The 25,917-nt window shown below is 57.4% G+C and overlaps 2 protein-coding genes across 3 annotated transcripts in view; one reads left to right on the plus strand and one right to left on the minus strand.

Annotated features, from left to right (window-relative positions):
• Nucleotides 1-4,004: 4,004 nt before the first annotated feature.
• F2RL3 (F2R like thrombin or trypsin receptor 3) lies at nt 4,005-5,507 on the plus strand (the record flags this gene model as incomplete). Its single annotated transcript, XM_081075588.1, has 2 exons — nt 4,005-4,113; nt 4,393-5,507. The coding sequence occupies 2 exons, from the start codon at nt 4,005-4,007 to the stop codon at nt 5,505-5,507; spliced, it is 1,224 nt and encodes a 407-aa protein (XP_080931714.1).
• A 1,499-nt stretch (nt 5,508-7,006) lies between these two features.
• CPAMD8 (C3 and PZP like alpha-2-macroglobulin domain containing 8) overlaps nt 7,007-25,917 on the minus strand; it is a 65,290-nt gene continuing 46,379 nt past the window's right edge. The window contains exons 25-42 of one of the 2 annotated variants that reach the window (XM_081077767.1): nt 25,435-25,660; nt 24,629-24,805; nt 23,372-23,453; nt 20,100-20,256; nt 19,899-19,973; nt 18,923-19,088; nt 17,706-17,792; nt 17,479-17,615; nt 16,976-17,131; nt 16,826-16,888; nt 16,024-16,208; nt 14,347-14,434; nt 13,432-13,506; nt 12,602-12,707; nt 12,404-12,514; nt 11,615-11,824; nt 10,758-10,875; nt 7,007-8,086 (exon numbers count right to left, since the gene is read on the minus strand). In XM_081077767.1, the coding sequence (XP_080933893.1) occupies nt 8,065-8,086; nt 10,758-10,875; nt 11,615-11,824; nt 12,404-12,514; nt 12,602-12,707; nt 13,432-13,506; nt 14,347-14,434; nt 16,024-16,208; nt 16,826-16,888; nt 16,976-17,131; nt 17,479-17,615; nt 17,706-17,792; nt 18,923-19,088; nt 19,899-19,973; nt 20,100-20,256; nt 23,372-23,453; nt 24,629-24,805; nt 25,435-25,660 (2,241 nt within the window). In that variant the 3' untranslated portion in view covers nt 7,007-8,064. The remainder of the gene's footprint in view (nt 8,087-10,757; nt 10,876-11,614; nt 11,825-12,403; nt 12,515-12,601; nt 12,708-13,431; nt 13,507-14,346; nt 14,435-16,023; nt 16,209-16,825; nt 16,889-16,975; nt 17,132-17,478; nt 17,616-17,705; nt 17,793-18,922; nt 19,089-19,898; nt 19,974-20,099; nt 20,257-23,371; nt 23,454-24,628; nt 24,806-25,434; nt 25,661-25,917) is intronic. The other variant, XR_013995213.1, reaches the window with a different exon arrangement.

Genomic DNA, 25,917 nt, shown 5'->3' on the forward strand with positions numbered 1-25,917 from the left:
GCCGGGCGAGACGCAGGAAGTAGGATCCACACGATCCGCAAACCACCATCCGCAATCCGCCGCCCATTTCTCTACCAACCAACCCCCTCGCCTAGCCATGGCAGTTATATTAGTGGCCAATGGCTCACTGGTTACAGCTGACGGCCAACTAGCCACAGCTGACGGCCATCTAATCACAGTTGATGGCCATTTACTACCTGAGTCAGCACCTTTCCATGTGAGGCCGAGAGCCTGAAAACTGCACTCCTGGCTCTGTCCCCACACTCCACCCCTATAGGGTATCTCCTCACAATCTACGGGACAAGCCTCTTCCATGAGGGGCCCTGTGTCAGGAACCCAACTCATGAGAAAAAGTTCCGTCCAGTTCAAGTAATGTCCCGGGGGTGTCCCTTGATGTCCACCAACTTTCTGGGCACAGCCAGGGTCTCTCAGGGCACTGTGCTGGAACAATAGTGGCTCACAGCCGAGGTGCTTACATATTCTTGATGGCAGCTGGTAAAGACACAGGAAGCCAACATCCCCCTGCACCCCAACAAGGGGTCTTCCTGCATACAGTCTCGCTGGTGGCCGGGAAAGACACAGGATGTAGGATCCACATAATCCACAATCCATCCACAATAAACCGTCCGCTTCTCTGACAACCAATCAACCAACCCCCCAGCGTAGCCACGGCAGTTATATCAGTAGCTAATAGCTACTGGTAACAGCTGATGGCCACCAGCCACAGCGGATGGCCATCTACTACCCGAGCCAGCACCTTTCCACGTGAGGTCGAGAGCCTGGAAACTGCTCTCCGGGACTCTGTCCCCACAGAAGCTCAGGGCATCTGGGGTTTGGAGGGCCGGACTTCAAGTCTTGGCACCCAGCAAGATGGGATCACAGCCCCCTCCCTTTGGGTCAGTCCAGTGGGCTAACGTCCTGCTCACAGAGGCCCGCCTGGGCACGAAGGGAGTTGGAGGCACATGTGGGTACTCATCTGGCTTCAAATTACAACATAATGACAACACAGTTCCCACAAAGATGGCTACCTGAGAAGAGTTGCTTTGGAGGGACTTGAGGGGTTTGTCCACCCCGAGACTCCCATCTTCCACTGAGGACAGTGAGGTGCGGGAGAGGCAGTAAGGGAGGAGGGGCCTCCGGGCTTCCTGCCGGGGCTGGAGGGTGAGGAAACCCAGGACTACCTCACTGCTGAGTCGGGCCTATTTGCCTTTTTTTAAATCACCATTTAAGAAAAGTTTTAAATTATGGTAAAATACACACAAAATTTACCATGTTCACCATTTCTAAGTGCACAGCTCAGCGGCATTAAGTACGTTCACATCATTGGGCAACCATCACACCATCCACCTCCAGGACTTTTCATCTTCCTAAACCGACACTGTCCCCATGAAACACTCACTCCCGTCCCCTCCCCCTCCCCCAGCCCCTGGCACCACCGGCCACTTTCTGTCTATGATCTGACTCCTCTAGGGACCTCACATAAATAAGTGGGATCACACAGTATTTGTCCTTTTGAGTCTGGCTTATTTCACTCAGCATAATGTCCTTGAGGTTCATCCATGTAGCATGCATCAGAATTCCCTTTCTTTTTGCTTTTTTAAGGGGAACAGGACTTTTTTGGGGAACAGTGTGTACTTCCAGGACTTTTTCCAAGTCAAGTTGTTGTCCTTTCAGTCTTAGTTGTAGAGGGCACAGCTCAGCTCCAGGTCCAGTTGCCATTTTCTAGTTGCAGGGGGCACAGCGCATAATCCCTTGCGGGAGTCGAACCAGCAACCTTGTGGTTGAGAGGACGCGCTCCAACCAACGGAGCCATCCGGGAGCTCAGTGACCCCTCAGCTCAAGGTGCTGTGCTCAATCTTAGTTGCAGAGGGCGGAGCCCACCATCCCTTGCGGGACTGGAGGAGTTGAACTGGCAACCTTGTGGTTGAGAGCCCACTGGCCCATGTGGGAATCGAACCGGCAGCCTTCGGAGTTAGGAGCATGGAGCTCTAACCACCTGAGCCACCGGGCTGGTCCTCCCTTTCTTTTTAAAGCTACCTTTCTGCCTTTTTTAAACATATGCTTTCATGGAAAGGGACACACATACAGAAAATTTCAATTGTACGGAGAAAAGTAAGAGACCAAGTCCCTCTCTCCAAAGGCAGCTGCCCCAGGGTCCCCCAGGAGGTGCCTCTCCATGGCTTGTCTTCCAGTTGGGACAGGACAGCGGCCTGCACCTCCATCTGCCTTGTCTGGGCTCCCGTCCTCCTGCTCGCACTGGATTGGCTCGTGAAGGGGGCACCCCCTGCCCTGTGCTGCCGGGAATATCCCTGCACAGATGCCATCCTGCAAGGTGTGTGTCTGTCATAAATTCCCGGACTCAAAACTCCTGAGTTAAACTGCCCTCTTTGGGGGACCCCAGTCTGCCCTGGCCCAGCGTCTCCAGCCCCCCGGTCCCCTGCACAGGTTTCCCTGGAGAGTGGCAGAGGGTCCCCATCCCAGTTTTCCTGCACTGAGGGCATCACCAGTCATGTGGTGCCCAGAGACATAGGCATGGGACTGAATTTGTCACTGGTACCAGTGGAAACTGTTCAGAAATGGGGGACAGCCTCCTGGCTGAGACAGGACAACCTCCTGCCTCAGCGGCAGTGCTCCAGGCCTTGGTCCCCGCCCCCCACCCTGGGGCTGAGGGCAGGGACCTCAGCATCTCAGGCTCCAGCCCCACTGTCTAGGCTGCTCAGTCACTTCCTGCGGGCCCGGAGTGTGTGACTAGATTAGGGCTAGTTGCTCCAAGACACACCATATCTGATCCCTTTTCCCACCCCTGTGCTTTTCTTCTTCCTTGACCCCCACCGTCCCCTCGGGGCCCTCCTGCTCCCAGACATGCCCCCTGCCACCATGGCCCAAGGATGACTGCACAGGGTCAAGAACCTCCAGTGGGGGGCTCCCCCAGGGCAGTGAGAGTGGAGGCCTCTCTGGGGCCTGCAGGGGCATGAATGAGGGGGAGACTGAGTGCAGGAGTCTCAGTTTCCCCTCTGAGCCTCAGTTTCTTCATCTGCACAGCGGACCCCATCTGACTGCAGAAATGTGGAGAGGCCAGAGAAAGGAGGGCTCCCGGGAGGGTGGGCAGAGGATCCTCCATGCTGGCTGCCTCCCTTGGGCTCAAATATGGTTGTGACCATCCTCCCCGTCATACCTGGGACCCCAAGCTGAGGTGGGGCCAGGAGAGGAACAGAAGGAACTTCTAGAACCAGCCAGATGGACACCTCCCAGAGGAGACTGCAGCCAGGATCCCTTCAGACCCCCAGGGCAGTACATGGTCAGCGTCAGAGGCTCCGGCCAACCAGTGACACCTCCTTGGCCATCCCCAGCAGACCCCAGACTCACAAGGTGCCTTCCCCTTTCCACACTTCACTTTGCACCTGCCCAGAGGAGCCATGGTGGGGCATGGCTGAGGCAGCAAGAAAGTGGGGCAGCCCCCACAGAAAACCTGGGGTGGCTTGGGTGTGTGTGTAGGGGTGTGGGAGCTGGTTCACCTGCTCTGACCTCTGACCTGGAAGGCAGGGCTCTCCTCTCGCCTGCCAGAGACAGGATGTGGGGGAGGCTTCAGGAAAGGCCAAGAGCCCCTGATGGGGAATGTGACCTGGAAGGCTGGGCTGTCATGGGAACTGTGACTGGCCAGCAGGAAGTAACTACTTGGACCACAGAGGTTTCCTGAGCTGGACAGGAGCTGGTGGAGGTGCTGCAGCCTAGGACGTCCTCCCCCATCTTACTGGCCCAACACTTGGACACTGTGAAGCACCTCGGCCAAAGTGGTGCCAGCCACCAGGCCACCTTAGGTCATCCTGGGCCGCCCACAGGCTGGCTGGAGGCAGGGGCTGGTTTATCTCACCAGGCCGTGTCTGCTAGCCCTCCCTGCCCTCTGCCTGTGCTCAGGAAGCTGGGGGCGGGGGTCTAGCAGACAGGAAGCCGGAGGTCAGTGGGCAGCGGCCTAGAGCAGCCGACACCGAGCTCCATCCAACAGCATGTGGGTACTCCTGCTGCTGTGTCCCCTGGCCCTGGGGTTCAGCCTGGAGGGTGGCGCTCAGACCCCCAGCATCTACGATGAGGGCGAGAGCACAGGGGGCGGAGATGGTGAGTGACTCCAGGTGCTGCCTGGGGCTGTGGGGGCGGGTATCAGAGATGGGCAGGATGCAGGACTGGGGTGCCACCAGTCCAGTCCTGAAGCCAAGGGACTGTGTCAAGCTCTGTCCCAACAGCCTGGAGGTTCCTGAGCTGGGGCCTGGACTGCAGCCCCTGGGGGCGTCAGTGGGGCGGGCAGCACCATCTCGCTGGAGGTACTGGCTGAAGGGCAGGAAGGGGGGGGGGTGATGCCTGGGTTCTCAGTGCCTCCATCCTCCTTCCCTCCCCCAGATGGCACGCTGGGACCTTGGACCAGGCCCCAGGCAGCGACCCCTTGCCCACCCCGCCCACGCAGCTTCCCTGGCTGGCCCTGCGCCAACAACAGTGACACTCTGGAGCTCTGGGACAACTCTCGGGCACTGCTGCTGGGCTGGGTGCCCACAAGGCTGGTGCCCGCACTCTATGGGCTGGTCCTGGTCGTGGGGCTGCCCGCCAACAGCCTAGCACTGTGGGTCCTGGCCACGCGGGTGCCTCGGCTGCCGTCTACAATGCTGCTCATGAACCTGGCAGCCGCCGACCTGCTACTAGCCCTGGCCCTGCCACCCCGCATCGCCTACCACCTGCGGGGCCAGCGCTGGCCCTTCGGCGAGGCCGCCTGCCGCCTGGACACGGCCGCGCTCTATGGCCACATGTACTGCTCCGTGCTGCTGCTGGCGGCCATCAGCCTGGACCGCTACCTGGCTCTGGTGCACCCACTGCGGGCCCGCGCCCTGCGAGGCCAGCGCCTGGCCACTGGGCTCTGCGCTGCAGCCTGGCTGGTGGCAATCACCCTCGTGCTGCCCCTGGGGCTGCAGCAGCAAACTTTCCGGCTGTCGCACTCGGACCACGTGGTCTGCCATGACGTGCTGCCCGTGGGCACCCAGGCCTCCCACTGGCGCCCCGCCTTCATCTGCCTGGCTGTGCTCGGCTGCCTCCTGCCCCTGCTGGCCATGCTGTTCTGCTACGGGGCCACTCTGCATGCCCTGGCGGCTAGTGGCCGGCGCTACAGCCACGCGCTAAGGCTGACCTCACTGGTGCTCGCCTCCGCCGTGGCTTTCTTCATGCCCAGCAACGTGCTGCTGCTGCTGCACTACTCAGACCCAGACCTAGACGCCCGGGGGCACCTGTACGCCGCCTACGTGCCCAGCCTGGCACTCAGCACCCTCAACAGCTGCGTGGACCCCTTCGTCTACTACTACGTGTCAGCTGAGTTCAGGGACAAAGTGTGGGAGGAGGTGCTGCGCCGGGTGCAGGGAGCCACCACAACCTCGAGAGAGAGGGCCAGCCCGGGCACAGGCACCGGGTCCTCATCGCTTGTGACCGCCGCTCAGGAGGCAGGGCAACAGAGAGGGGTTGCACTGGGTTAACTAGGGTGCCCCCCAAGTTCATGTCCACCAGGAACCTCTAATGAGCTTGTTCATTAGGATATAGGGTCTTTGCAGGTGTAATGAGGAAGAGTTTATATTGGGGTATGAACCCCTCATGACTGATGCCCTTATAAGAAGACACCGAGATACACACAGAGAAGAAGGCCATGGCTACGGTGGCAGCGATCAGGGTGATTGGGCCACAGGCCAAGAACACAAAGGGCTGCCGGCAGCCACCGGAAACCAGAGAGCATCCTTCGAGGGACTGTCCCGCAGGCTCTGCAGGAGCCATCCCTGCCCACAGCCTGATCTCAGCCCAGCCTCCAGAACTGAGACAATAAATTTCTGTTGTTTTAAGTCACCTGGCTTGTGGTACTTGGTGACAGAAACCCAGGAAACCATGACAGGGGTAAATGCAGATTCCCGGGCCCAGCTGGCTCTCTCGTGTCCAAGGTGGGGATGAGAGGAGGCTGAAGCCACCCTAGACCAGCTGGAGGTCCCTACCGAGGAAGCTTAGGCCCCCCAGCCCCTGGTGGCTCAAGAGTCTGGGAGCCTAACTGGGGGTCCTTGTTCTCAGAAGCCCAGCTTCTGGCTCCAGGACAGGCTTCAGGATACAGGGCGTCTCCTAAGCAAGCACTGCGGAGACCCCCACTCTGTTCCCCAAAGCCTTGTGCAACTCATCATTGGGAGCAACAGGGCTTAGTCTCCTGCTATCCCTCGGCTGCAGGATGTCACGTCTTCCCCTTAACTGACATCTGATTGTTCTCATTTGATGTTAACTCCCCTTCCCCAGGACCTGGTAGGAGGAGAACTGGAGAAGGAACAATATGGGCTGGGGGCAGGGGGCAGCTTTGGCCCTGTGACCCCCACCCCTAGCCGTTTGCAGCCTCTTCTGCACTGAGTGGGAAGGGGTAAAGGCACCAAGTGGGTAAAGGCTCTTGCCACTCTCCCCCTCCACTCCAGAGAGTGGCATAGTGTGTCAGGAAGCACTGAGGCATGGGAGTGCCTGGGAGGCATGGGAAGCACTGACTATGGGAGTCAGCAAGCCCCGCAAGGCAGAGGGGAGTGGGGGCCATTCCTGGACTCCCCGTTGGGCCTATGTCTCTGGTCTGGAGAAGAATGAGCTGGTGAGCAGGCAGCGAGCTCCGGGACACACACACACACACACACACACACACACACACACACACACACACGGAAGTGTGAGATCAGCAGTGTATCGACATCAATAGCCTGGTGTGATGATATACTTGTTTTCCAAGATGTTACCACTGGGGGAGTCTGGGTAGGGATACTGGGACCTCTTCTGATTGGTGTGATTTCTTACAAACGTGTGGGAATCTGATCATTTTGAGGTGCAGCTGTGCGGCACCCGCCTCCCCACCCTACTTTGGGAGGCTAGGCTGTAGCTGGAGGGACAGAGGCCCAGGAGCCAGACGGGAGCTGGGGCTTCGGCTTTTGGGGCTACCCCACCCCTAGGCCAAAGCCCGGCAGTGACTGTGGACATGAGCTTTTATTACACCAGCAGCCTCTAGTGATTGAAGAATGGGGCCTCAGGAGCACAGGAAATGGCCCATGTTCACGACAGCGACCCCATGGATTGGGGCAGCCACCTCGGACATGGACAGGTAGGTCTCTATGCTGCCCCCAGAGGAGGTCTGAAATAAATACCACGAGTGGGTGGGGGTGAGGGGAAGATAGGTGGATGCCCAAGGGATACAAAAAAGGCAGCAGAGCACAGCTGGAGAGGAGCCTGACAGGGAGGCAGGTCTGAGCACGCAGCTTCAGTGGGTCGTGGAGCTGAGGCAACCCACCCCACCCCAAGACTGTGGAGGGGGTGGTCCTCCAGGTGGGGAGCCAGGGGACCAGGGGCTCGTGGGGAGAGCCCAGACCGTAGGAAAATCCAGGTTCATCTGCCCCAGACCTAACAGTCAGGCACCTCTGGGACAAGACTGGGCTGGGGTGGGGTGGGGTGGGGGTGGGGGTGCGGGACTGCAACAATTCAGGGTCAGCAGTCTGGGTGCCCCAAAGGGGAGGCTGGGGCTTTGCATTTTGGAGAGAAGCAGCTTGTTTTGTTTCAAAGCTGCTGAAGAGGGGATGAATGCAATGTCCTTGATTTGGCCCGAGTCTTGTCCCCTCAGAAACAGCCCTTTGGCTATGAGTTCTTCCCAGAAATGTCCCTTCTCCAGGGAGCAGAAAATCCGGCTGAGGGAGCTGCTCTGGTCTGCAGGGCGGGGTGCATCCGATCCTGGAATGGAGGGTGGGGAGCCTGGAGCTCCAGCTGCAGCTGGGGAGTTTGGGGGGTGCAAAGGGCCTCCAGCCACCCCCACAAAGGCCTTCCCCCTGTGGAGGTGGGCGCTGGGTCCCCAAGAGGCCCATCATCCATTGAGGAAGGTCAGGTCTCTGCAGTTCTATTTATAGGGTTCATTTGGAGGTGGGAGTTACTTGGGGCAGGGTCCACGAGCCCACCAGGCAGTCCAGGAAGTTCTCCCATCAGTGACTCCCTTCCAGAACGGACAGGGACAGGACGCAGCCAAATCATGTCTTGTTCTGCGCGTTAGGAGGAGAAGCCGCTCTGACTGTTGGGGAGAGAAGGAGAAAGAGGCTGTGGGATGCTGGGTCTCGGTGGGATGGGCTGTGTGCTCTTCCCTGATGCTGCCTCCACATGGCTCAGCCCAGCTGCCAGGCCGACTGAGACTCACGTAGGGAGCCTGGCTCCTCAGACCCCTGCCCACCCCCACTCGGCCACAGTGATGGGACAGGGCATTCACTTCCGTGAAGAGCTGAGCGGCTAGTGTGGGACCACGCATCAAATTGAGAAACGATCTGGGGACCCCAACCCAGCTGTGAAAAGGGAGGAACAATTGATACAGGAAACAACACTATGTATCGATCGAAGGGGACCTCAGCTTAGTAGGCCAATCTCAAAAAGTTACATACTCTACAGTCCCGTTTTCATACTAGTATTCCTGAAATAACAAAATTACAAAGGGAGAACAAATGAGCAGTTGTGGAGGGGACGTGGGGGGGATCGAGTGACAGGGATCCTTGAAGTGACAGGCTGTTCTGTGTCCTGACTGGGGTGGTGATTACACATATCTACACAGGAGGAAAAATTGCAGACTCTAATGGAAATAAGCACACGTGTAAGGGGTAACATAAGAATAAGATGGTGTCACGTTGTACTCTAGTTCTGCAAGATGTTACCACTGTGGGGACTGAGATCTCTGTTAAATTACATGTGAACCTATGAGGATCTCAAATTTAAAAGTTTAATAAAAAATTGCTCCTCTATAATGAAAACAAAAACAGACCCCTAGGAAGGCACTGGAGAGAGCTGGCATTTACTGGAGGCAGTGGCAACACTTGGAAGTTTAAAGCTGTACATATGACAGCTACAGCATGAGGGATGGGTAAGGACAGAAAAATAGAGACATGTGGCTTCAAAGGCGAAACAGTTTTGGGCAGCCAGGTGGCTCAGTTGGTTAGAGCGTGAGCTCTGAACAACAGGGTTGCAGGTTCGATTCCCACATGGGCCAGTGAGCTGCGCCCTCCACCACTAGATTGAAGATAACGAGCTGCCCCTCTGCCATCGAGCTTCCAGAGGGGTGGCCGGATGGCTCAGGTGGTTAGAGCAGGAGCTCTCAACAACAAGGTTGCCAGTTCAATTCCCACACCCACGGGATGGTGGGCTGTGCCCCCTGCAACTAAAGATTGAAAATGGCAACAGGACTTGGAGCTGAGCTGCGCCCTCCACAACTATATTGAAGGATGAAGACTCGTTGCTGATAGGCCCTGGGGAAACACACTGTTCCCCAATATTCCCCAATAAAATTTTTTTTAAAAAAAGGAGTGAAACAGTTTTGGCAAAGCAGTACAATAGTCACACCAAGTAGACTGGAAAGTTTAAGGAGGTATATTGTGAACGCTAGAGCTCCCCTAAAAAAAAAAATAAGGCTAAAACAACACTAACTGAATTAAAATGGAATTCTAAAAAATTTCAATTAATTTAAAAGAGGATGGGAAGGGAAGAACAGGGGACAAAATAAAAATATTGCAACAGTAGCTCCAAATCCAGCCCTATCGATAATTATATTAAATGCACATGAACTAAACCCAGTGCCTAGTGCAAGATGGCGCACCCCTGGGGCTCTGGGACTTTGGTGGGTGCTGATGGAGAAGCCTTCCTACTGGGTTTGCTGAGTGGGGATGAGAACCAGCCTTCGCCACTGGGCTGGTAAGACCCTTGTCAAGGAAGTCAGGGCTCAGAGGACAGAGCCTGAGGCCTGACTGTGCAGCCAGCCCCAAGGACCTGACACATCCCTGAGCTGATAAATCAACCTGCTGCTTAAACCTCCTGAGCGGAGTCTGCTGTAATTTACACCAAAGGATTGGCCTCCCCCAGAAAGTCTGCCCAGAAGCCCCCTCCCAGAGCTCTCGGTCTGACCACTTCCCTTGGGATAACAAAGATTCTCTCCCTAACCAAACTCTATTCAGGTTCCTCTGGGCTTTTTCAACAAGGTCTCCACTTTGGGACTTTTGTATTCATCTCAGGACCGTCTAATTGTAGCAAGAATACTGTTAAGTTGGTTTAGCCAGAGTTCCCCTTACCCCTGATGTTTCCTCTTAGTAATTTTTCACCCACTGACTCCCATCCTGCTCCTTGGCTACAAATCCCCACTTCTTGTATTAGGAGTTGGGTTCAATCTCTCTCTCCATTGCCAGACTCCCTCTACCTATCTTGATAGTTCCACACCTCCCTTCCACGGAAGTCTTCCTTGCATCATGAATAATCTTTTCTTTAACAATGGTCCCATGCCAAGTAGGTCTCAGGGAGGGGTCTGTCGTGGGGTTGAGCCTCCAAAGGGGGTCAACCGAGAGCCCTGTGGAGTGAGGCTGGGAGAGGGCTCTGGGCAGACTTTCTGGGGGAGGCCCATCTTTTGGGTGTAAGTTACAGTAAATTCAACTCAGGAGGTTTAAGCAGCAGGTTGATTTATCAGCTCCGGGATGTGTCAGGTCCTTGGGGCTGGCTGCACTGTCAGGCCTCAGGCTCTGTCCTCTGAGGGCTCACTCAGCCTCACCCTGCACATACGGGCTAGTCTCTGGGGTGTGTTGGGTGGACTTGAGCAGGGGAGACAGGATCCCCCACCTTGTCCTGGAAACCTCCAGTCTGACCCCTCCATTGTCACTCCAATTCCCTGCCCTGGTTCAGGGCAAGTGGGGGAGGTTGGGGATGGGCCCAGCTCTCACCTGTCTTCAGCCTCCCCCTCCAAATCCATGGCCTCATGGCCGGCTGCCAGGTGCTCAGGGTCCAGGGGGGCCGGGTCATAGTTGTAGTTGTAAGCAGAGACTGGCCTAGGCGGCTGCTCTGAAAAGAAGGGGGAGTTAGTAGGTCAAGGGCGCTGGAGTGGAAGGCAGAGAGCCCAAAGGGACCAAGGGGAGGAGATGTATGGCCCAGAGCAACAGACAGGAGGCGAGAGGTCATGAGAGGGGGTGAAGGTGCACAGAGATCAGAGATTGGGAGATGCAGAAAGGCACAAAATTGGGGGGGGGGGTGAGAAAGATTTAGCAAGACTGAGAAGGAGATGCAGAGACACCAAGAAACTGAAATGGGGAGGAGAGGAAGCCAAAGGAACAGAGATAGAGACTGGGGGAGAGACACAGGGGCCACCAATAAGAGGGAAAGCTGAGGGGGGGTGGAGAGATAGAGGGAGCCCTGCCAAGCAGGGGGAGGAGAGACACAAACCCCTTTGTGGGGGAGGGGAGAGAATCCAGAAACTGATTAGGGAGAAACTGAGATTAGCGCTGTAGGGAGATGAAAAAATAAGTGGGAGAAGAGTTGTAAGGGTGGGGGACACAGAGTAGGGGAAGAGCAGCCCTTGTCACCAGGAAGGAAGCAGGGGCTGCTCGGCCAGGCGGTGACCAGAAGGGAAAAGGGAAAGAAGGGGAGGGGAAGGGAGAGGAAGGCGTGGGGAGGGCAGAGAATAGGAGAGTGGTGCCGGACAGTGCAGAGGACGTGAGGGAGGAGGATGTGTGATGGAAAAGATGGGGTAAGGCATTCCAGGGTGAGGTGGCATCTCGGAGGCCGGGCGCGGGTGGGTCCTCACCGAGGGCGCAGTGGCCAGAGGGCGCGGGCTCCAGCCTCTCGCGCCCCCGACAGGAGGCCTCCTGCAGGCGGCAGGCGTTGGCGTAGACAACACCGTCAGAGCCACACACCGGGTCCTCGTGAGCGCCACAGTCACGTGAGCAGCCGCAGCGCGCGATTGTCGCCCCCTCCTCCGGGGCGGCCGCGGAGCCCCGCTCGCCAGGGGACCAGCCTGGGGGGGCGAGGCGAAGTTGACAGGGTCCCGGAGGCCCGCGGGCCTGGGCCTGCGTGGGGGACAGTCCCTGGGGTCCCAGGACCACCCCCACCCAAGTGTAGGGATGGAGCGCGACCCTTAATAGGAGGCCCTGAGCCTTGACCTAGGGTAGTCTTTCAAATATTCGTGTAGTCCTTACTAAAGTTAAATTTTTAAATGTTTAAAGTTTAAATTTTAAAGGCAATCTAAGCTCATTTCAAGAAGTTTGGAAAATAAAGGGCCAGAGGGGGTACCTCCCGCCCGGCTCGCTCAGCCCTTCACATCCGCCACGCCCTGCGCTCAGGGGGAGTGCCCCGCTGTCCCCACGCCCTCAGGATGGCGGGAGAGGGAGCGGCAGAGGTCCTCGGAACCTCTCTTCTACCCTGCCCGGGCCCCCCTGCTCGTGCCCTTGACCTGACCAGTGAGGCCACGTGCTCCTGCCTTACACGCTTTCCCCTCCGCTGCCCCTTCCCCCGTTCAAATCTCAGCTTCACGCGAAAGGCCAACGCCCTCACCGCCCACGCCCGCTGGTGGGGTTGGGGTGGCCCCGTCACTCACCGGGGCCCTGTGCAGCGGAGCGCTCCACCTCGTTGCACGCGGGGCCCGTGCACAGCTCCTGCGCCAGGGGGCTGCGCGCGCTGACGTTGTAAAAGCGCGTGGCCTCAAAGGCTGTGGGCGGAGGGGGCCGGGTGAGCATGTGATGGGGTGACAGGGTGAGGGGCCCAGCTGGGGTGCAGGAAGGTGGCGCGGGCCTACCAGGCTCGTAGTAGTCGTACACGGAGACTGGCAGCGCGGATGTCCTCCCGACCACGTGCTCGCGGAGCGCCCGGAAGCGCACGCACGTCAGGCACTGGCTGGGGATCTGCGGGGCAGCGGGCGGCTCAGGCGGGGCTGGGGCCACGAGGCCCAGGGCCTGGGCGCCCGCCTCCATGCTCTGTGGCACCCCGAAGTGTAGGTCCAGAACTGGCTTATTTCAGCGGACTCAGGAGGTGTGAAACACAAACCTGGTTCCACTTTCAGTTCTGTGGGTCCTTCCTTCCTACCTGGGAAAAGGTCTCAGCTGGCTGTTCAACCCCCCACGACTGCAGCAGGGGCCCTCCTTCACAGCGTGTGTGACCCTTAGTACATTCACAATGTTGAACAACCATCACCTCTCTCTAGTTCCAGAACATTCCTGTCACCCCAAAGGGGACCCTGTCCCCATTAGCACTCACTGCCCACCACCAATCTGCTTTCTGTCCCTATGGATTTACCTGTTCTGGACAGTTCACCTCAATGAGATCACATGCTGTGTGGTTTTTTGTGTCTGGCCTCTTTCACTTGTCATGAGGTTCACGCCCGTTGTAGTGTGTCCCATTGCTTCACTCATTTTTTATGCCTGAATACTATTCCACCCACCCCCCAACTTTTTTCACCCCAACCCACTGGCTGGGGCACACTGGGGATTTGCTCAGCCTGGATTTACTCTCCCAGTTTCTTTTTCATGATACGAGATAGTTGGAAGACCCACACTAGGCCATGACTGCTGGCCCTCACCAACATTGAGTGCCAAGGAGACCTCTGCCACTGCTCCCAGCAGCCAGTACCTCATCAAAGTAGAAGAGAACTGTGCGTCCAGCCACCTCGTACCTCTTCAGCGCCATTTGCTGGTCAAGGAGCAGCTAGCAAGGAAGCCAGAGGTCAGGGGTCTGCCCAACCCCTCCCCCCCAATGCTTGCTTCCTCCTCAATCTCTGCGGGGCCCACACTGGTCAGTGGGAGGTAGGCCTGAGGAAGCTGAGGCCCCAGAGGGTGGGGGGTTTACCCACTGTCACCAACAAGACCCCATGGGCTGAGTCCACGGGATGGCAGTGCTCCCCAGGCCGTGCCGGCCCCCTAGCCCAGAAGAAGGCACCCAAGGCTGGTTACTCCTGTTCTAAGCACCTACCTCCCCTCCGCTCCCTGCAGCCTCCTCCCATCCAGCCCCAACCACAGGCCAGGCCTCCCTGTGGTCCTCCAGGGGCCAAGATGAGCCCTGTCAGGTTCCAGCCTCACCTGTACCACGCAACCACCACCCCCTCAGCCTGCCCTGGAGCCGCTCTGCTGCTTTCCTCCTTCCCCTGATGCGCTGCCCAGCGCCCCATCACCACCACCCTCAGGACAAATCCAGCTTTCCTGCACCACCCTCCCCACACTGTAGATCTCGGAGGGCCCAGGCAAAGCAGCCCCCGCACTTTGTGCACCAGCCCGTCACAAAAGGGGCCATGAGACGAGTCTGTCTTGAAGCAATTCTGCTGAAGCCTTCTTCCACGGCATGGATATAGTCAAGGGGCCCAGTGGGAGACTCGCCTGTCTGGAGAGCCCCCACCTCTCCCTCGGCAGGTAGCCAGCTCAAAAGCACCCACTTTGCCCAGAAAGGAAATAAAAACACTACTGCATTTTATGAAGGGCTTGGAATTTGCAATCTGTACAGGACCACTAGCCAGAGACCCCAACTGGCCCTTGACGGTCAGCACCTCCTCACCTGCTCCAGGCTCTCCATCTCCACGCGGAAGCCCGACAGCAGGGGCACCTCCAGGACAGCCATGTTGGAGGACCCTGCATGCAGCCACCTTCCGATGAGACGAGAAATAGGCCTTGAACTCCAGCCCCCATGGTAGAACTCATGGCCCCTCTACCCTCCACCACCCACATGGCTGACATCCTGCCTTGGGCCTGACTGGTCGGCCATCAGCACACACACAGTTTGCTGTGTCATCAGTCGGCCCATTTCACAGCCGGGACACTGAGGCCTTAATGGAGGATTCTGGGCCTGATCCAGGTTTATAGTCTGGGCTGTGTTTTGTCCCAAACCTCACACTGTGTCCCCAGCATGGGAGCCCAGGTGACTGGGTGCTCCCCAGTGATAGCCCTCAGTTTCCCCTTTGGTGACATGGGGTGTGGTAATTGGCCTCTGGAGCCTGCTACATGCCAGGCCCTCCCTGTGCCCGCTGCCAGTGATGGAAGGAAGGCTGACTCACAGAGGAACCTACAGGCTGTGGGCCCAAGGAGATGGGGTGGCCAAAGACCCTGGGGTGCGTGGGGAAGGTTTCCTGTAGGGTGAAGCCTAAACAAGCCATATATGGATGGCACGCAGTGGGTTCTTACTAACACATCTGAGGGAGGACTAAAGATGTCCCCAGTAGGCCTAATGGGACCAGACAGTTGGGGCCAGTCCAGCTGCTTCCTGTTCCCCTGCCCCATTCGACATTGGCTGAGGGTCAAGTTCCGGGCAGGTGCCTGGAAGGGACGTGGTTGCTTTGGGCTCCCAAACCGTCACCACGGCAATGAACAGCCTCATGGGTAGCAGCATGTGCCACCCTGAGGACCCACTGTGGCCCAGTCCTGGGGCCACCCTTGGGAAACCGAGAGGCTGGAGCTGGTGCATCACACAGGAGCCAGCAACACCCATCCCCCCAGCAGGCGTGTCCCTGTCACAGGTCTACTGTTGCATCCATTCCGAAGTGTTCATTTCCCTCCCTCATTTCAAAAACGCTGTCATGTAAGTGACTACAATTAAGCTTTTCTGACTGTGATGTAAGAGCCTGACATGGAGTTTTTGATTATAGAGGCATCTATTCCAGACACTGATCCCAAATAAACTGTATGCCAGCTGTATGACACAGCTGCTAGGTAAGGAGCCAGGTCGCCCCACCCACGAAGGGCCACCCAAGAAAGCCCAGGGTGACCTACGTAACTGACTGCGTAAGCGATCCTGATTCTCCCTTCCCACATCCTAATTCCCACTCTTATGTTTTAAATTCACCAATAAATAGTGAACCCGTGAAATCCTAGACACCCCACCCTTGGACACCAATAAAGGCAGAGCCCCAGATCTGTGCTTTCCCTTTTTCTCTCTCCCCACATCTTTGCTGTGTGGCCCCACGCATGCCATGTGCCCTGCAGGACCTGTGAGCAATAACCCTTGATTTCTGTCCCCTGCCAGCTGCAGCTGAAGTGTGCCCGTCCTACCATCACAGTAAGGACCACATGGACCCGTGGAGCCACAGCATCGGAACCTGTTGGGGGAAATGTCTGTGGGGCTCGCCGCAAGTGGTCTGGGTCCAGGTGAGTGGCCCAGGCATTCATAGCCCACAATGTGACTACCAATAGGCTAGGACGGACACAAAACCATCCCCAAGCACAGGGCAGACGGCCTTACCTGGTGCATACTTCCAGGGTCACCTGGTACTCTTGGCGGTGCTGGTCAGCTGCAGGGTCGTCGTCATCGGCCGAGGAGGCAGGGGCCGGGGGCTGAGGCTGCTCAGTCTCGGGCTCCTGGAGGCTCACGAGCAGCTGGAAGGCTGGCTTGGCCACTGGGTCCGGCACGTTGTAGGTGACGTCAATCTGTGGAGGATGGGAGGACGAGACTTAGGGGCCCTCTGGGTGGAGGAGGAGAGGCAGGGTAGGGCACGGTGGGGGACAGCCAGAATGATGATGACAGCGACATCAGGGAGAGTTCAGGGAACCACCGTTATTCCATTTAGCCTTGAAACAGCAAAGTGGGCCTAGAGCTGACCATCATCCCATTGTACATATCTCAAGACAAGGTCTAAGCACTGTGTTGTCTGGGCTTCCATTTTAGAGATGGGAAGGCTGAGGGTCTCCAGGCAGACTTGCCCTCTCACCACCAGCCAGAGCCTGTGAGGCTAACCTGCCTCAGCCCAGAGCTCAGCTAAACCTCAGGACCTGTTGACGGAGGGGATATGGGGAAAGCAGACTGAGGCCAGTCAAGTGGATCTTCCTGGGGGAACCTCACACCTGAGGGGACATGGGGTCACCAACCGTGGGCCCTGCCTTGGGCAAGGTGGGATACATATGGGGGTCTGACAGTCTATCCTGGGGTCTCTCAGGCACGCACATCCACCCCACACAGCCTGGCCTGACACTGAGCTTGGAGCCTCTGCCTGCCTTCCTGGCTTCCGTGTTCCAGATGCCACTGTCCTCTCTCCCCACGGCCTCACCTGCATCAGGCAGCAGCCTTCACCCTTGGCACTCACAAACAGCCCTGTGGGGAGGCTGGGGATCTGGGGAGAGAAGACGCTGTGATTCCCCCATAGTCACACATGGGCGGGCAGGCCGCTGGCCGCCACCCCCAGCCCTGGGAACAGTACCACCGCTGTCTGCAGAACCTTCTGGTTGGCCCTGTGCAGCCCGAAAGTCTCCTGGTAGTCCAGGTTGGTGGAGGCCAGGGACACAGTGAGGTTGACACCGCCAGCATAGGACAAGATGGCATACTCTGCCAAGGCCTGCAGAGCTACACAGGTGTCCTAGGGACAAAACGGGAGGATGCCCTCAGCCCCAGGACTGGGTTGGCCAGTGGTTCCTCTACACCCATCCCAGGAAGTCTGTCTCAAATCAGGGGCACCATGGACCCTCCCTGGAGGCCCAGACGGTGGGCATCTCCATGGAGGCAGGGGCTAGGTCCCTGTCCCAGATGCCAGTGCATGTGTCCCTCGGGCCTCCTCTTGGACTCCATGTCCCCAGGGGCTGCAGGCAAGAAGCCTTCCTAGGACTTGAAGCACCCGCGGCTTCCTGGCCAGCTCTGAGCCCTGAGCCTGGACCGTACTGACCCTGCCTAGACCCGAGCCCCTCCCTCTGGCCCTGCCCAGCTCGCCTGAGTGGAGGAGAAGCCCCCTAGTGCATTCCGCTGCTGGGACAGCCACTTCACCACAGGCAGGGCAGTGGCCACGTCGCCCAGGAGGGTGTAGGTCAGCAGGGCGTAGGCAGTCATTTCCACCTCGGCAGAGACCACTGCAATGGAAGAGGCAGCTGGAGCCCTTTCAATACCAGGACCCCAAACCCAGCACCCAAGTCAGGCAGCAGGGGTGGGTCAGGCAGTACCTGCCTGAGACACCCCGTCAGTGAAGCTCAGGAAGGTGTCCTTGTCCCCGTCCCGGGAACCTCTCAGGCTCCAGTGTGTGACCCCATCTGTAAGGCCAGGACAGGTCAGGGACAACACCCTACTCCATGCTCAATCTGACATCCCAGGGTGGGCGTCAGTACATGTGGTCTCACAAAGAGACCCCAAGACTGGACCCCAGTGGGAGGAGGGTTCCAGGAGGAGATGGCTGGGACTGGAAGGGCCTTGAGGCTTTGTCTCAGATCTGCAACTACATAAAGCCCAGCCCCTCCTGGACCCCTGGCAGATATTACCAACCCACGACTACCTTCTTGCACCCCTAGCAGACATCACTAATCAATCCATCCTACACACCAGGCAGACATCACTAATCAATGGCCTCCCTCCTGGCTAAGCCCTGATGTGTCCCCATTCAGCACCCATGAAGTCACTCCCCATTTGCAAAGGCTCCAAGGATGCTGAGCTCATGTAAACTGTAAAAGGCCCTCAAACCCAGAAATAAACGAGCCACCCCCACTCCCCATCCTGAGCATTTAGTCCTGAATAGAAACCCTCCTCCAGCTGGTCGGCTTCAGAATTTTACTTTCTAACTTTTTTTTTTCCTTAAGTAGTGCAACAACTCTTCAGGTGATGTCTTAAGCAGAAAAGCTGGATGGGAGCCCCAGTGCAGTTGCTTAGACTATGAGGGGTGGGGGCGTGGGGGAAGGGAACACAGTTTGGGGGCATCCAGAGAAGTCACAGCTCAGTAACTGGGGCTCTCCGAACACAGTGGGTAGTCATTTTGTAGTCGGGGAGCCTGGCACCCCGACGATGAAAACGCTTCCTGAAGCTCACCCAGTGCTGGGAGGCAGGGCAGGAGGGAGCCAGGTGCAGACCTCCCCTGCCGCCCAGCAGTCTTGCAGGGATGGTTTCCAGAAAGCCCGGGGAATCCTCTGCTGGGGATCCCTGAGCTCTGTCCGTCCTGGCAGGGAGGAGCTCAGTATCCCGTTTCACAAGGGAAGACACTGATGCTTAGGCTCAAACCACATAATCAGATGAAGCCACTAAGAAATGTAATAATGAACGAATAATAGAGTAGAATAAATTGAGCAAAAGATGCCTCCTTACTCCATGCATGTGTGCATGAACTGTTTCCTGGGGCTCCAGGTGGATGGGTCCCACACTGTGGCTGCTGAGGTGGTAGGCAGGGGACACCTACCCTGCATGATGGCCAGGCTGCGGAGTTTCCGCAGGGCCGCGGGGGCTGCTGGGCTGCGGAGCAGGGTCAGTGTGTAGGCGGTCAGGGCACTGATGTAAGGGTCCGAGGCCAGGGCCACGTTGGACTCCAGGAAATGCTGCGCTCTGGCAATGGCACCCCTCTCCTCCTGCGGGGTTGGGTGGGAAGTGGAGCCCTGGGAGGCCGTTCTGCCCCCAGCTCACCCACCACCCACTCACAGCTTCCCCGGTGTGCCTGGGGAGAATACTGGCCCTCGCTCTGCATCCTTCTGGGACTCCCATTGCCTGCAGCCCAAGTTTTCATAACCCCATCCTCTTTCTTTTATGTGGCTCCACCTTCTTCCAAATGAAGTCTGAGCATAGCAGATCAACCCAGAAAAGCTCTGTGAAAAAGAGGCAGAGCCCTGGACACCCCACTCCATCGTACTTCATCACCAAGCTGGCTTCTAAGACCACTGCTCTCCTCATCCTCCAGACCTCACCTCAATTGTTGCCTCCTTCAGGAAGTCCACCAACCCTGATCACACTCACCCTCACCCCCATGTGAGCAACTAGAGGACAGAAAACCCAGTCCATTGTCCAGTAATGGGCTCGGTTCAGGGAAGCTGCCTAATAGTAATGGTTACACGGAAAAGTGAGTGATTAGAAACGTTAATGAGTGTAGCAGATGGGCGATGGTGTTCGTGTGGGCCTCAGGGGGGGCCAAGGAGTTAAGATGACTCTGCTTTAGTGTTGAAGATCACAGAAAGAATGCTGTCCCAAAGCATTCCATCTTTAGACCTGGATGAATCATGGGAACTGCCGCAGAGGTGTGGTGCCGAGACGTACCATGTACCGCCCAGGGCATGTGCCAGGGATGACATAGCAAGTGAACCAGACCCTAGGCCTGGCCCACACACGGCCTAGGGGCAACCACCTGCCCCACACACCTGCCCGATCTCCCAGGCCCCTGTGCTCACCTCGGAGGCTGTGCCAAGCTCCAGGAGCGCAGCCACCACGTAGGCCGTCAGTGGGACTGTGCCGTGGATCCCACCCTGCAAGAGGACGCAGGCTTCACCCCAAGCCAGGGGGACAGCGCCCACTGTACGGGCCCCAGGCAGCACAGTGGGGCAGGCAGGGAAGGGCCGAGGCACCGGCAGGAGGCCTGAGCGGCCGCTCACCTGGATGTCCTTGTTCAGAATCCTGCCCACGGCCGGGAACGAGCCATCTGCCCGCTGCTGCCTGACGATCCAGCCCTTGGTGGCCACCAGCTCCCGTGGGTCAATGAAGATAAAGCTGCTGGCCTGGGCAAAGGACTTCAGGACGAAAGCCGTGAGCCTGAAACAGGACCAGGAGGGGCTGGGGGTTCGCAAACCGGGTCACCTCCCTTGTGCCCTTCGAGGGATGGCAGCATGCTCCCCACGTTGTCCCAAGCCTCCACTTCTTCGTCTGTAAGATGGAAGAGTCCTGTCTGCCCTCACAGGGCTCTTGAGAGCATTGGACGGAAGTGTGTGGGCACCCAGCTGGCCTGATGAAGGAGCCCAGTCTCCCTGCGTGGACCCTCCCACCCCACCAGCACCCAGGTCTGCTCCTCGCGGGGCACTCAAGGCCTTTCTATGAGCCGACCCAGTCCCACCTCCCCCTGCCAGGGGCAGGAGACCTTCCTCGTTGCCCTCCACAGCCTTTCCCCAAGAGCTGCCTAGTCTTGCCGAGAGATCCTAGCTCTTGCTGGGGAATTGGCAGCACGGTACCTGGGACACTTGGACCCTCTGTGGCCCAAGCCAGCCACGGCGATGGACATTCCAGTCCTCAGGCCTGCTCATGGCTTTGAAATGGGCACAAGGTGATGATGGGAGCAGCTGCAGCCATTTTGCCACCACAAGGGGGTAAGCCATCATACTGATGGAGTCTATAGGGACTGAAGGAAAGATCCAGGGGCCCCAATACATTGTGGGGCTGCCAGACCGGCCAACCCTGAAGCCTCCCCAGTGTCGTGGTGTGAATGGATATTCAGAATTGCTTTCCAGCCAGTTTTCTGGTGCTTGCAGCGGAAAAATTCCCACCAACCCACTAGCTTCAGTTACTCCATCCAAGCCCTGGACACATCACGTTCCTGCTCCCTTCTTCACAGGATGAGATGCCACTTATCTCTGAACACTCAGCTCAGGGGTCTCTCCCCAGAGGAAACCTCCTGGACAGAGGAAACCTTCACTCTGGGATGGGTGCCTCTGGGCCCTCAGAACCCCCCACTGGACCCCCGCAGCCCTACCTCTGTGTCACTGTTGTCCATTCTTGGCTTCAGGCCACCCCCTGGCGCCCGTCTCCCTATCCTGCCCTTGCCCCTAGCTTGCTCCGTATGCAGCAGCCAGAGGGAAATTACAAACCCTGTGTGAATGGCTGGGACATGGGGGCAAAGACAGAACTCAGCTGCCCGTGTGCTGGGAACTGTGGAATTCCCACATTCTGTTACACAGCTCTCTTGACTTTTCCATTTTTAAAACACAACAGGGATGAACAAACAGGTACATCTCTATAATGGAACCCAGAGAAATGAGCTATCAAGCCACAAGATGACATGGAGGAACCTAAAAAGCATATTGCTAAGTGAAAGAAGCCAGTCTGAAAAGGGCATAGACTGTCTGATTCCAATTCTCTGACATCCTGGAAAAGGCAGAACTATGGAGACAATCAAAAGATCAGTGGTTGCCAGGGGCGGAGAGGGAAGGAGGGATGAACAGGCAGAGCACAGGGGATTTTTAGGGCAGTGGAAGTACAGTGTATAACACCGTAATGGTAAATGTGTAACACTGTACATTTGTCTAAATCCATACAATGTACAACGGCAAGAGTGAACCTGATTGTAAACTATGGACCGTAGTTAATAATGATATAGCAATATTGGTCCACAAATTGTAAGACTAAGAACAGGGCCTGGCACATCGCAGCAGTCACTGAATGAACAAATGAGTGAGCGAATGAATGAACACTGGAGCACAGGAACCCAGCTACCACAGATCCTGAGTTTTAAGGCTTCAGTGCTGGATCCCCTGAGCCACGTTATTCAGGGAGAAGTACTAACCATCGTGGCGAGCGCACTGAGCACACCCATGCCCTTATCGCCATTGCTTCTTGGATCCCAGTCCTGAGAGTCATGTGTGGTGAGGAAACAGGCTCAGAGAGGTTGGGCATGTGGTCTACGGCCACACAGCTCACCAGCCAGAGCCCGGAGTTTTCCAGCTCCAGAATGGATGCTGCTGCTGCTGCTTGTGCTACCTGCAGCCTCCTCCTACAGGGACCTTTCATGGGGGAAGGTGGAGGGAGAAGCTTCTGGGTGTCACATCTCTACCACCATGATGGAATTGGTCTTGCTCGAGCTGTGTGTGTGTGTGTGTGTGTGTGTGTGTGTGTGTGTGTGTGCCCACGGTGGGAGGGTATATCATGAGTCATAGCTCACTATTTCTGACCAGCAGAGGCCCCTGGGGGTTGCTGCGGCTCAGCCAGCTTTCAGAGAGTGAGTCAGTGGCTTCGGCCACCCCTGAGTCGGGCGGGGGCCTCTGCTTGCCAGGGCATGACTGCCACCTTGCATCAAGGGCTGTCAGCAAGGCAGAGCCCTCGGGCCAGACCTGGGACAATGGATGGGCTGCTGGGGGACAGGAGGCTGGGCAGGTCACCAAGCCTGGGCCCCTCTGGAGCCAATGAGCGACGCTGCATACCCCAGGGCTCAGCCAGACATGTCCCCACTCCCACGGCCCCTGGCACTGTGGCTGTGTAGTGGACACCATTGACCGAAGGACACAGCTGCTGCAGGTTGGCACTTGGGGAGAGGGAGGCCCTCTGGGGTCAGTTGGGGCTGCCCCCCAGTCTATAAGCCCCAAAGTGGACGAGGCAAATCCATGATGACGCCACAAACTGCCATGGTCCGAGGATCCCAGGGAACAAGAGTCAGGTGTGCCAGCCCCCCGTGGGGCCTCCCTGCCATAGTCATCCCAAAAGTCAGAGGGAGCCGCTTATGAGGGCAACCAGGCCACTCCTCCCGCACACCCCAACCCAGGCAGTGGTCTGGCCGCTCCCAGCTCTTCCCTTTCTGCTGGGGTTACCCTCCATCCCCAAGTGTAGTGGGCTCTGAGGAGGCCCCGAGTGCCCAGGACGTGCTCCCAAAGGGCCAGAGAGCAGTTCCTGGGTGCTGTGCAACACCACCAAGAGCAGGAAGAGTAACAGTAACTGTTACCACCACCCCGCCCCCCGCCCCATCCAGGGCCAGGCAGAGCCGCCTGCTTTCACCCCTCTGAACCGTGGGGGGAGGAGAATGCTGCCCCATTTCCCAGGCAGGATGCTTGTCACTCTGGGGATCAGGCCCCAAATTCCTGGCCTTGCTGTGCTGGATGTGAGGCTGTGGCTGCAGCCGGGGGCAGAGGGTGTAAGCCTCTGTGGTGTGCCAGGAGTGGGGACTCACCACATGCTTCCTGATGCGTCCCGCTCCCCGAAAGCACTGTAGGAGCCATCCTGGTGTTTGTAGGTCAGTTGCCGCTGGTAGCCTGTGGGGTGAGCATCCCGCTGCATGGCCTGGCTCAGGCCAGCCAACGTCTTACCCTGGGACCCCCAAACAATGCCACATCCACATCTTGGATCCTTGAAACCATCCTACGTTATATCTGGGGTCCTTGAAAACTGCCCCATGCCACATCAGGGGTGGCTAAAGCCTCTGCTTTGTTTCTCCGTTTTCCTGACATCACCCCTCTGTGACTCCCGGCCACACACCAGCCCTCAGTCATGCCCCGTAGTGAATGAAATGCACCATCTCAAGGCCACACCCTCTGTCCCCAGAGGTCGGGGCTGTTCCACCTGCTGGAGCCAGAGCTTGATGTGCTCAGAGAACAGAAGGTGCCAGAGTCCTGGAGCAGGGAAGCAAGATGGGATGGGAGGGAGGGAGGGAGGGAGGTCAGGAGGTTTCTGGAGCCTCTAAGCTGGGCGTTTGTTCTTATTGTGGGGGCGGCAGGGGGCATGGGCCATGTGAGCCCCGACAGTGATTACCAACTGAACTCATCCCGAGACCCAGCAATTCCATTCCTGCGATACTCAGACGTCTTCACCTAGCCCACGAATGGGACGATTCACAGCAGTAGCATTTTAAAAGTCCTGAGCCCGTCAACAGACACACACTGACCATGATCCCTCCACACAGCAGCGGGGACAAAAGGACCACAGCTTCCCTCAGCCCCGTGGGTGAATCTTATACCCACAGCTTGGGGCAGGACACACGGCCAAGGCCACAGCGTAGGGCACCAAGAGAGGCAGAGCTAATCTGTGCTGCTGAGGGCAGGACAGTGAACCCAGAGCCCACTCCTATAAGGGCATTATGGGGGAGTTTTTCTTCTCTAAATGTTTTTTATACTGTTATTACATTGCTCTTATTGTTCAATATATATATATATATATATATATATATATATATATATATATATATATATATATCCATTTTTAAAAGATGCTGTTTCCCCATGGCTAATCACCAGCATTCAGAACCTTGTCCTAACAGGTGTGGACACCAGGCTCCTGATGACAGTGACCAGATCCAGCCACCCAGTGGCGTCGTTCATCCACTTCCACTTCCTCCGTATCCGCTGCGCAGCTCCTGCTGTGCGGGCTGCGCCCCGCAAGGTCACCTCTGCCTTCCTCCCCACACCCTCCTCCCAGGCAGTTCCCCCAGTACCTTGTATCAGGTAATCTGTGGTCTCCCTCTCCACCTCGGGGCTGAGCTGCTGGGTTTTCTGCAGATACTTCAGGACAAAGACATTGGGCGCAAAGTGGATCATGTTTTGCTCCCCACAGCCAAAGGGCAACCGCAGAAGGTGGCTAAGGTGATTCAGGGTTGGCCCCATGACGTCTCCTGGCGTGAAGGAAAAGAGGGCTGGGCTGGGGGCCGGCCTTACCCAGTGCTCTGGCCGTCCTAGGGACAGCTTTCCACAGAGGTAGGAGCCTGCCTGTGGCCTAACACCGGCCACCCCCACCTCTGACTGCTAATGCTGCCCTTTGAAACTGGACTGCTCCTCGTGTCCACTCAGCCCATCTGGCCCTTTGAGCCCCCTGGTCACAGTCTCTTACCCCTACTCAGTAAAAGCTCTGGACACCTCACCCTCTCACCAAGACTCCTGCTCCCCACGCTGTACCTGGCTTTTTGATCTTTGCATATCACCTCAGACCCACTGTCCCCATAGTTTATCACCTGCCCCTTGGGATTACCCTACATAGATCTTGGACTGAGTAGGTGTGGACCTGTCTTCTTGCCCAGACTAGGAGCCCCTCAAGGGCAAGGCTCGGGTCATCTCTGGGTCTGCCCCGAGACCCCAACATAGAGAGGCACTAGAAGCTGCTTGTCAGGTGAGTGGGTGTGTGGCTAGAGGCCCCAGAGGCACAGGTCCCAGCAAAGCCCTGTGTGAGACTCAGCCTGGAGTGGCCACCTTGCCCCCTGGGCTCTTGTCCCCATGCTCCCCAAGCCAGGCTATGGGGCAGACACACCTATGATTGAAGCAGCCGCCCGCTCAGACCCGGGGATGGCGCTGTGCGGAACCCCCAGGGTGAAGGCTTCACTGTAGCTCTCGTCTACCTCCATCTTCCTCCAGATACGGAACTCGCCCATGGAGCCCCAACCAGTAGAGAAGCCAATGAACTGGACCTCTGGTGCCCTGGGGAGGGTCCAGGCCATGATGACAGACTCGTTGGATGGCTCCGGACCATAGCCAACCTGGAGAAAGAGGCCATTGCTGCTGGGCGCTGGAAGCAAGCATGCAGTGGCACTCAGGCAGCAGTGACACTGGCAACAGGGCTATGGTCAGAGAAACTAGAGGTCACCCTATCCATTAAATGGCCAAGAGAAACAAGCATGACATCTACATGTTCCAAAGTGACCAGGCTTGCTGGAACTTCTAGGCCTTTGCACATGCTGTTCCCTCTGCCTGGAACAGCCTCTGCTCTGGTTTGCCTGGTGAACTCCTATTCATA

This window comes from Rhinolophus hipposideros, assembly GCF_964194185.1.
Source record: "Rhinolophus hipposideros genome assembly, chromosome: 16".
NCBI classification, from domain to species: domain Eukaryota; kingdom Metazoa; phylum Chordata; class Mammalia; order Chiroptera; family Rhinolophidae; genus Rhinolophus; species Rhinolophus hipposideros.